The sequence below is a fragment of the Dreissena polymorpha genome, chromosome 10, assembly GCF_020536995.1.
Source record: "Dreissena polymorpha isolate Duluth1 chromosome 10, UMN_Dpol_1.0, whole genome shotgun sequence".
Taxonomy (NCBI): Eukaryota; Metazoa; Mollusca; class Bivalvia; order Myida; family Dreissenidae; genus Dreissena; species Dreissena polymorpha.
The window spans coordinates 86,572,696-86,584,524 of NC_068364.1; the positions used below are offsets into that span (position 1 = coordinate 86,572,696).

The following is an 11,829-nucleotide window of genomic DNA, read 5'->3' on the forward strand; positions in this document are numbered from 1 at the left end:
ATTCAAAATCACATTTAAACATAATGAAATAACATTTCTGTAAACGACATTCCGTTTTAAACACACAATCAATAAACGAGTTTTCTTTCATTATTAACATGTTCATTCCTACGCAGAACTACTTTGGCGGAAGCATAATTTCCCAAACCAGGGGAATGTTATGCGTCTAAGTATATGATGATCAGTTTGTGAAAGCACGTCGCACTGGAATGTCTACGAAGTAAGAAGATGCAGGATTGAATAGGCAACAAACATGGATATGACATTTCTTTTGAAATGTCTTATAGTTTACTGCATAACTTTTATTTTTGTGGATCACTTGACCACAGGTCAACAAGACTCATGCTCCGATTGTACAAGGTTCGAAATGAGGAAGGACTTGTCTTGTCATGTAGTGTTAAAATTTGTAAGAACAACAGATGTGACAACTTGCATGAGGGATTGCAAGGACGATTGTCACGGATTGTTATTCAATGAACTTGAAAGAAATTGTACTTTATGCGCATCGGTAAAAATTGAAACTGGAAACCCTGAAAAAAAGGCGACGGCGTTTGAAAAGGTACCTTTCAGAGTTAAATTGCTGCGTATTTTTATTCCATTTATATGATTTGGTAGAAATTTATTTATAAAACTGTTCCAGCGGCAAGTCATATAATATTGTTTACAGAGACGTTTATATTTAATTAATATTTTTGTACTAACGATAATACATTTGATTTAAAAAACTTGGTTAAAAGCAAAGAAAAACGAAGATACATTTGGACATTGTTCTCCACTTGCATTTTTATTCTTATTATTTCACGTGATATTATGAACAATTATGTCGAATGTTTTACTTCAGAAGTTGCATATGAACAGATTGTGCTTTATTCATCGTTGGGCCAACTAAGTTCTCTGAAATTGACTCTCTCATTCGAACACGCTGGCTTATTAACGACAAAGTTTAAATATATCTGAACATGCACATGTGGTGTACACGACAACTATCATAAACTATATAATAAGTAATGAAGGGTAGTTTTTTAAATGTAATTATACATAATCGATAGTGCTACTTCCGCTAGTTGATATAAACGTTTATTTAGGTATCGAGTTATTCGGAAATTCCAAAAATTTATCTCCCGACTTTTAAGATATCTTCTTTTAAGAAGGTGTTAGTTTGCTTAATATCATGATTTACAGGAACCGATTTTTTATATGCACTTTTACGTTTGCAATTTTGTTGTTTCTGGAGTCGGAAATGTTGAACATGTTTTCGTACTTCTCAGACAGAAAGCACTGACATGTTTCAATTTACTTGCGCTTCTTTTTATGACGGCTTAACCGCCAAGTGATTGTTATTGATTTAAGGGTGATTGTGTCCAATTTACGCTGATTTTCGTCAATATTTTCTAATCTGGTCAGCAATTTGCTAAAACCAATCCGACTCTCGTAGGATTAAATAGCTTAAGTTGTGAAAATCCCTCACACTATCTAAAACATCAGCATAAGAATTCGTGGCGAGATTGGTCGGCTGATTGCTATCATTATTTCGACTAAGAACAAAATTATATTTAACTTCGGTTGATTAGCAATTAAACCAGATCCAAACTGATGTGAATACAACCAATTTCATTTATATTAGATTTCCTAAGTTAAAGTTTATTAGATTTAGAAGTTAAATTACACAAACGTGCTTTGTGGTCAGAGGCGTGATCGTTTCACGCATTAAAAGGACCAATATTGATATTACGTTGACAATACAGTTCGCTCTCCATCTTGAAAGAACCGTTACGCGACAAAAATGTGTGAATGTATTACTTTCTTCGGCAGTTCAAAAAACGAATATTTGTATTGGTTTAATAGTTTAAGACTATGGTTTAATTGTGAACGAACCGAAGAGTCTCGAATCTGGTTCTTACAATCTATGTAATTCATTGATGCATTATTTTTATAATATGGCATAGAGTCCCTTATATGTTATTATATTCGTGTTAAATGTTATTTATGGTTTTGCAGATAAAGAAAACTGACTTGTCACGACTATTTTACATGCAATATTTAAGCGTTTTAAACTAAATTAACATAGTATTTAACGCTTTTATAATCATATATTTTTATTAAAACAAGTTGCATCAATCACTCAATTCAAATAAAAACATCATTTATATCAACCTTATCGGGAATAGCCCCACCAATAACCAACATTAAGAACTATAACATAAATAACGAAACTACTATTAGATTTAGAACATCAAAACATATTTCCAAACACAAAAAAGCAAAAGGCAAATGCACAAACAACGCTAACGACAAACTGATAGTGTGTGTGCGCGCATAATTTTATTTCCTCGGTAAAATATTACATATACACATACAAGCATGTTATATACAGATAATTTTAATTACATATATTTGATGGGTACATAAATTAAGTTGTAAGTATGTATATCTTATCTGTAATATATTGCAAGTTAGAAATTTAATTTAGTGCTGAATTGCATTGTGTAATATAAATAAATATTACAAATCGTTTCTATAAATAATAATAAAATAGCGTCGTGAGCGGGCAGTTATTCGTATCTAACGTGCTAATATAAATTTTATCGACCCGCTTTGCCGGGCCGATTTTTCATATCTGAAACGAATCGGATCACGCGGCTTAAACTGAACAAAATGGCATTTACATTAAGTTTTAGCCGACGTGGATCAATAAAATTGATGCCACATTTCAACGGAAGAATCGAACATAATTATAATGACACGTAGCACAAATTTGGATAGTACTATTATCGACTGAAACTGAAACTCTGCTGTTTATTCGATTGATGGCTCTATCATGTCTGACAATGTCACATATACCGTTTAATATCCAGGACAAACAGTTTAAACTATTTCATTTTAGGGTCGTAATTCATGTTTTAGATTCGGATATCTTTAGGGCTGGACAAAAATGGGTATGACAAATTTTGGATACGAAGTTTTTTTATTAGGAAAGATGTGTTACCTTTAAGTATACCGGGGTACCCAAAAGAATTATTTGAAAATCGGTGTACGGTGAAGTATACTTCAAAGTACCCAGGGTTCGGGGAAGTAGTAACCGTGGGGAACTTGACCCATTCAGCCATAATGGTTCGAATCAAGTGAGGACAAGAATGTAAATGGTTTTCCCCATCTTCTATCAATTTAGCTATATAACGAATAAGAGTCCCTTTTAATTATTATTACCGTATATTTTATATTTCATTGTGTAGATCAATAAATAGGTCTTCAAAGTTTCATTTACCGATGTTTGAAGTCGATCACTTTCTTTAATGAAATTATATTCCTCTTGTGAATTGAGCTATATGATGAAAACTACACAGTTTTTCGTCTAATTTCCATAATAAATATTTCTAGGAATGATTGGAAGACCGAATATGATTTGGTAATTTGTAAAAACTTTGCCGCAGCTCACATCATTTCCAAACAATTATAATATTCCTAGAAAATTGGTTAATAGACCAGCCTTTTCAGCACCGGTGTATAGGGATAAAAGTTCATGAAGTAAATTACCTTTAACCCACTAGGTTAGGATTCATCATAAACTCCGGGGTATTCAAATTTAGCATATTTTCCATAAGTTGTAATGCTTCAAACAGTTTCAGTTAATCTTCAGGTATGCCTCCAAATGAAACTTACGATTCATATTCCTCTAGCTTTGTAGCCAAGACTGCACAGTTACCTTATGGAAGTTATGTAGCATTTTAAATTTATTTATCTTTTGATATAAAAGTACAGTTAAATGTACCCCAAGCCCCTTTGATTACTTTTTGCAACCAGCAATACCAGTATGTTTGGAAGTATTGATGGATAACAAATCACTTTTGCCAATCTTAACATTTATTAAAAAATATTCCTATTCGTAATTATTTAAAATGTTGATTACATTTGAACAAATAAGAACAATCCAATGATTGTAAATCATTTGACACCGATCAATAAAATGTAATATACTAATTTAATCATTTTAATCGATTTATTGTGCATAATCAATTAATTATCACTGATTAATTATTTTTCAATAATTAATCAACGAATATAACAATAACATGATGATGTTGAACATTACTATAATTTCAATATTAAAAAAAGTAATTTTTTATGCCCCCGGTAGGGTGGCATAATGCAGTTGAACTGTCCATCAGTCAGTATGTCAGTATGTCAGTATGTGTGTATGTGTGTATGTCAGTCTGTCCGTCCGTCTGAAAAAAAGCTTTAACGTTTGCCATGACTTTTGCATTATTGAAGATAGAAACTTGATATTTGGCATGCGTGTGTACCTCATGAAGCTGAACATTTTGAATGGTGAAAGGTGAAGGTCATCCTTCAAGGTCAAATGTAAAATATATGGCGCCTGTCCGTCCGAAAACTTTAACATTGGCCATAACTTTTTCAATATTGAAGATAGCAGCTTGATATTTTGCATGCAAGTGTATCTCATGAAGCTGCACATTTTGAGTGGTGGAAGTTCAAGGTCAAGGTCATCCTTCAAAGTCAAAGGTAAAAAAAATAATTCAAAGCGTCGTTCACAGAAGCTGCACATTTCGAGTGGTGGAAGTTCAAGGTCAATGTTATCCTTCAAGGTCAAGGTCATCCTTCAAGGTCAAAGGTCAATTTTTTTCAAAGCGGCGCTAACATGAAGCTGCACATTTTGAGTGGTGGAAATTCAAGGTCAAGGTCATTATTTTAGGTCAATAGTCGAAACAATTTTTTTTTTCAAAGCGGCGTTCTCATGAAGCTGCACATTTTGAGTAATGGAAGTTCAAGGTCAAGGTAATCCTTCAAGGTAAAAGGTTAATTTTTTTTCAAAGCGGCGCAATAGGGGGCATTGTGTTTCTGAAGAACACATCTATTGTTTTTAAATAAATTAATTCGTTGTATACTGTTTCCTATATTTTAAGTAATCGTGATGCCACATCGTTTAAGCAATAAGTCATAGAACCGTTTGCTATGCATTGTTTTAATAATTGTATGTAGTACTGCGTTGCTAACTAATAAAAATAGTGAAAGCGTTGATTTTAATTTTAATGGTTTATTAAAAAGTGTAAATGTATGAAATTGAAATGCAAACTTGTGTATGTTTTTTTATTATGATAATTTTCGTTTAATGTTAACATTTGTGTTTGTTATTAATAAAGGTCAAGAAAAAATGTGGTGACCAGACTCCATCTGATTCTACGAAAACTTCGCAAAAATGTGAGTTATCGTCAGGATTTTCAGAAATGTGTCGTACAGATGGTATATTTCATTTATTAAGCAGTACAATACATTCGGTAAAAGTTTTGTGGTATTTAAGCTCTGTGCAATAAAACTATATATATATATATATATATATATATATATATATATATATATATATATATATATATATATATATATATATATATATATATATATATATATATATTTATATATGGCCAACAGGATGTCCATTTATATGCTGAAATACAAAATTTTGCAGCGGCCGTTTTTAGTAACATCTAACCAATCAAGCTACAAACAACGGCTCACAGATATTGATATATTAAGATATTGTTTTTCATCACACATGTACCGGCGTTATCTAATGGTACAGTATAAAGGTAATGCACATGTTCATTGAAAGGTGATTTCAACCGACTCTTTAACTGCGTTAACAAACACTACAATAATTGACCTTCAAAGGATGCTACGTGAAAATTCCAATAGTCGAAAACAACGACATATTTTACAAATAAACATTATTAATGAACTAATATTAAACGTTCCGAAATGTTTATATATTCGATCAGTATATCCCAACTAATTATCATTATATCAACTCATTCACATTGCAAATATGTAAATATTCAATAAATACAATTATTTGTCTCCAGTACAAAGGTACATATTTCTCTTATAGTTTTAAACATGTTAAACAATACATACACACATGCATGTTGCAATAGTTTGAAAGTAATTTATATTATACGTTTAAATCGTGTCATAAAAAAGAGAAGAATTAATGAACAGGTTATATCGGAAATAATGAAGACCATATTGTGACAGCATAGCAGTAGTGTGTAGTGCTTGAGACCCACTCCCAATTCTGTTTATCCATTTGTACTTTTTACATATGCTAAATAAGATTAAGAAATTAACTTAAAAACAGAGATTTAGAACATACACATAACATAAACTATACTGAAAACGACTGCATATACAACATTGGTCCGCTGTAGTAGCTACTAATATTATGTAACCCACACCATCCTTCATTGTTAACACACATTGAATGATTATTTCTGTGTGTGTTTGTGTAAATAAAAGTATTCAAATTATAATATGGCTAAACACGTCTGAATGTAGGAATATGTTTGAAATCAGTGCCATTGAAATTTTAAACAAAACTGTGCTGTCTATGGAAACTGTTCCGTTATAGTGTGCCCTCCGTTCGAGAACAAAAAGAACGGGAAAGTGGTTGGAGAATCTCTGCTTGAAGGTGCCACTAAGAATTTGACCTGCCACCCCGGATACAGTCCTCGAGACAGAAATAACGTTGTGAGCCAATGTAAAAATAGCCAATGGACGAAAATTACGGAGTGTGCTATAGGTATCATTTGTGAATGTTAGATTTTTAATTTTATGAAAGTGAATTTTTGATTTGAATTTCCTTCACCATGACCAAGTAAATTTCCACTATTCGGTGAAAAGGTCCGATCATAATCTTTTAAAAGCATTTGCAACTTAAATATTATATCGTTACGCAAATTATTAAACCTTTACATTCATTTAAGTAAACACCGATGTTGACAGGAACAAAAGATACCGTTTTGGGGTTGAGTAAATGCGCAACGCGTTGTTTATTACGAAACTAGAAACTGCTTGAGACAAATATCGCATCAGCCTATTCCTTATGTACATAGTTCACACAAGCCTATAAAAGTGTTCTTACAAAATAGTGAAAACATTTTAATTATTTATCAAATGCCGACCATAAATACATTCAAATAATACCATTCGGCCTAAATAGCATACCGATGCTCTGTTCCCTACATTAACCTAAGCACTTTATGCAGCCTACATGGTCATTTTACTATTGTTTAAATTGTCTGTGTCTTTACGATAAACTATTCATTTCTAAAATATTTCAACGCACATTCCAATTAAGGCACATTTCTGGATAATTGCCCTCTTTTGATGTTTTTATTCGCTGTCTTTGGAAATTGTTCATTTGTAGTGTGCCCTACTTTTGAGAACATCAACAACGGAAAAGTTGAAGGAGACACTCTGTTCGAAGGTGCAACTAGAAATTTGACTTGCAATCCCGGATACAGTCCCCGAGACAGCAATGCTGTATTGAGTCTTTGTCAAAATGGCCAATGGACAAAAATAACGGAATGTATTAAAGGTATCACTTATAAAATTAAATGTTTTTTTGTACAGTTGGTATTGTTTGATTTTAATGTCCATCACCATGTCAAAGTATTACCACCAGTTGTCGAAAAGGCCAGATTGTTATTTTGTTAGAGCATTTACATTTTGAATATAATATATGTACTCATATATTCAACCTTTACAATTATTCATTAAAACGACGACCTTGACAGAAACAAACACTACCGCTATGCTTACATTTATTTTGCAACTAGGAACTGCTGAAGACAAATATCGAATCATGTGAATCCATCTGAACTTAAAATGTATTTACTAAACAGACACGAAGTTTACTTTCAAACAAACTGTAATATCATGTAGGTTAGATATCAACCTGAAATGCTTACAATACTAGTCCGTTTTAATAGTTTAACGATGCTCTGATTTCAACACAAGCCCCCAGCAGTCGGCTAATATGGTCAGTTTTACTATTTGCTAAATTATCCGTGCTGTTGATAAAATTAATTAAAGTAAAAATATGGCAACGCACGTGTCAATTATAGCTAAGTTGTGAGACTACTGCCCCTCTTCGAAAACACAAGTGTTGTATATATGCTGTCTTTGGAAACTGCTTATTTTGTAGACTGCCCTCCTTTTGAGAACAACAGCAAAGGGAACGTTACAGGAGACTCTCTGTTTGAAGGTGCAACTAGAAATTTGACTTGCGACACCGGATACAGTCCCCGAGACGACAATATCGTAGTCAGCCGATGTCAAAATGGTCATTGGACGAACATAACGGAATGTGTTAAAGGTAGCATTTGTGAAATCTAAACATTCGTTTGTTTAAAAGTGTATATATTATATAAATTTTAATCATTATTACCAATTAAATTTCCATCAACTGTCGAACAGATCAGATGGTGATCGTCTTAACAAATTTGCAACTTCAATATTATACTGTTACTCTAAATTGTATACCATTACCTTAATATAATCAAAACAATTATTTAAACAGGACCAAAAGCTACCGTTTTGTGGATGAATATATGCGCTACGCGTTTATTTATTTTGCAACAACAAACTGCTGGACACAATTATCGAATCATGTTAATCGATCTGTTCTTAATACATATTTCAAATGGCACTAAGAAGTTAAATCAAATCAAATAGTTTTGACATCAACTTAATATAAAAATACCAAACATACCGACCATTAATGATTGTAAATAATATTATCCCGCTTTAATTAAGAAATAATATTTTTCTATGATGGTTTGTTGTCGAATAACCCACAGTAAGGAGTATAGATGCGTAAGGAATTAAATCACGAGTGCGAAGCACGAGTGATTTGATAACACGCATCTATACAACTTACTGTGGGTTATTCGACAACAAACCAATAGAAAAATATTATTTCGATTCTAACACGATTCTGATTGATTTGGTCAAGCTTTAGGACGTGAACTATATTTTTCAATACTCCGCCCTTCTTAGTACAAAGTTCACTATTTAGTGACGTCATTGAATTGTACAAACATATGACGTCGTTTTCATTCATAAATATTTTGCAAATGACGTCACTTTCATTGTAAACAACAATCGTAGAAACTTAATGACGTCACGTTTATTGATGCTACTGAAAAGCTGACATGCTATAGATTCTAAATGTTTTCTGTATTACGCTTCCTAACCAATAACATTCTTTGTAGGTGTGATTATGCCACTTATCACCAAATATACAATTTATTGTTTCATTACATTTATATACATACTACATTTATTACATTTCTTTAAGGGCGGGTTTTAGCACGTGCATTTTACAGCAATATTTTCTTTATTTATTCGGAACTATTTTCGAAACAATAAGCTCCGCCCATAAGTTATTGCAGATTCTAACACGGCACGCGACATGTTTTCTATAGACAAAGAAGGAAATCAAGTGTGGTTTGTTGTATAGATGCGTGTTATCAAATCACTCGTGCTTCGCACTCGTGATTTTATTCCTACGCATCTATACTCCTTACTGTGGGTTATTCGACAACAAACCATGATAGAAAAATATTATTTCTTAAATAACCCACACTTGATTTCCTTCTTTGTCTATAGAACACAAGTCGCGTGCCGTGTTAGAATAGTTTAGTTTTCCCCTCATTAGATTCTTCTAGACTTTTGATATGTTTAAGAGTGAGGGTTGAAGTATCAAAATCAGTCAGCATACTTTTTGTTGCAATTTGTTTGAGGTTAAGCCTATTTTTGGGCTAGATTGACTGGACTAGATGTGTTTGCCAAAATAAGCAGATTAGTCACGAAACATATAAGGTTACCGTCAAACGTTTTCGGTTGCTTAGATACAGGACCTTTAAACCAATAAACTATGTTACAGTTCAGAACTGTGTGACCTTGCAAAACAATGCTAATGGAAAACTGAAGAGCGGGCTGTACCAAATAAACCGCGGAGGAAGGAACTTTCACATTTACTGTAACTATGGCGACGGTGACGGATACGTCTACATTTCAACCTCGATCCCGAGCGACGTTGACCTGAACTTGGCGTCCCTCTCTGACGATAGAAGCCACGTTAAGGTCATCCACAGGCGTCAGAATGGCAGACAGTATGAGGCGGCAATTCGACAGATTGATGCCTTCAAAACGTTACCAGTCTCCGTTCAATTCAACAAGCATGACGGTTATAACGGCGTAATAAACACAGCCATGGGACCATACGTCTTCACAGGATTCGTACCCCTGTCTGTCAACTTTAAAGACGGCACACAGGGCTGGAAAGTCAACGGCAATGAGTTCAAGTTCACCAACTGCGACGGAAACCCCAACAGCTACTTCGCGCTTCTGCTCAATGCCAACAAAGCCGGCTATACACCAAATAATGGCGGGAAGTCTTCCCTGATGTATGCTTGGTATGAACTGGCGACTCCGGTCAGCGAGTTACTTCCGGAGGCCATATTTTCACCGGATTATGAGATCCGTCATGGCGGTTGTGGAGGGTACAGCATCGGAAAAACCGAAACCGACGTCACAGGAGTCGCGATTGGTCAGCGATTCAGTAAGTGTGAATATTGGTATTATGTATTGAAATTCAATAAGTGTATACCAGTAAACATAACCATTACTTCATATCAATACGGAAGTACTTTGTAATTTATAGGTTTCTTTAGTATTTATTTGATTTGTCGTTTACTTATTTTATAATAAGTGTTTACATTTTGAATATCAACTATTATAATTATAAATTACTTTATATATGATATTAATATCCTAATATCATATTTCTCTTAATATATGATTCACCTAATGTTTATGAACCGTGTTCAAATTAACCGGGGAGACTAATCATATACATCATACTCAGAGTTATATAATTTCAGTTACTTCCCTTTCTATAAATACATATTCAAACAGATCAATTAACTTTCTATCCAGAAGGTTGTATATGAGATATCTTATTCATCGGAAACGGAAAGTAAGCATATAATGTGACTCTGCATGAACACCAAACTACATGACTGTAGACGCCGGATTTACAATCGTTTTATTTACATCCCGTAATATCTGTTTTACAATTGCAGTTATCACCTGTTCGGAGCCCGATGACGTCAGAGACGCCACAAAGACGTTTGGCGGCGTCGAGCCGGGCTCCGTAGTGACGTACCTCTGTAACCCTGGATACACGAGCTCAGGGGATCTCATGCGGACGTGCACGCCGACCGGTGGCTGGTCTGGCGTACAGCCCACGTGCACACGTTAAATCCAATATAATTGTGTTTTTGTATAGCTCGCTAACATAACACTCTATGAGCATAATTTAAATGTTGTTCGTATTCGGTTTTGCTGGTACACAAGTTTCACGAGGACAAATGCCAAGATGTGGTAATAATTTAAAGTCCAGAACGGAAACGGATGTATTTCATCATATAGTTCTTGTAAACCGGTCATTCAAACAGGTCAGTAAAGATTAATATAGGCGAGCAAATATAGAGAGCAAAATACTTTGCTTTGCTTACCATCACATGACAGATAATTGTAATGCGTCACATAACATGTTGAAATTATAGAGGTTAACCGACCTGCTTTTTCTAAACACAACTTCATAATCAGATACATGATAAAGATGAATCATTTTCTGTAAATATTAGATTATTTTACGTAGGCAATTACAAATTACTTAAGTGAACTACCCCGGATACTTGTCATCTTAATGTCCTGTACCTTACCATAAGTTATTTGTGGTGGTACCGAAACAAAAATGACAATGACATTTAATTTGATTACATTTTCTTTGTTATCTGTTTCTTTGTTTTTTTGTTAAAATAAATATGTTGCAGTAGATAGTCCTGTTTCTGCGTACTCGTAATTTATATCGTGATCAAGCAGTATCCCAATATTTACCAGAAATACAGTAACATACCACGAACCATATTTTAATTTTCCTAAATTTAAATATAATGCGATTAA

General features: G+C 33.6%; 1 protein-coding gene across 1 annotated transcript; it reads left to right on the top strand.

The window, feature by feature from the left end:
* Window positions 1-210: 210 nt before the first annotated feature.
* Window positions 211-11,332, top strand: LOC127849298 (uncharacterized). Its single transcript, XM_052382017.1, has 7 exons — window positions 211-559; window positions 5,160-5,217; window positions 6,422-6,592; window positions 7,220-7,390; window positions 8,000-8,170; window positions 9,743-10,420; window positions 10,944-11,332. The coding sequence occupies exons 1-7, from the start codon at window positions 254-256 to the stop codon at window positions 11,120-11,122; spliced, it is 1,734 nt and encodes a 577-aa protein (XP_052237977.1). The 5' UTR covers window positions 211-253; the 3' UTR covers window positions 11,123-11,332.
* The last annotated feature ends 497 nt before the right edge of the window (window positions 11,333-11,829 follow it).

Bases quoted from the DNA above. Each gene is read 5' to 3' on its own strand.
- LOC127849298 (XM_052382017.1), top strand. From the start codon at position 254: ATGGATATGACATTTCTTTTGAAATGTCTTATAGTTTACTGCATAACT. The intron at 7,391-7,999 runs GTATCACTTATA...CTTATTTTGTAG, and splicing joins AATAACGGAATGTATTAAAG to ACTGCCCTCCTTTTGAGAAC. The intron at 10,421-10,943 runs GTAAGTGTGAAT...TTACAATTGCAG, and splicing joins CGCGATTGGTCAGCGATTCA to TTATCACCTGTTCGGAGCCC.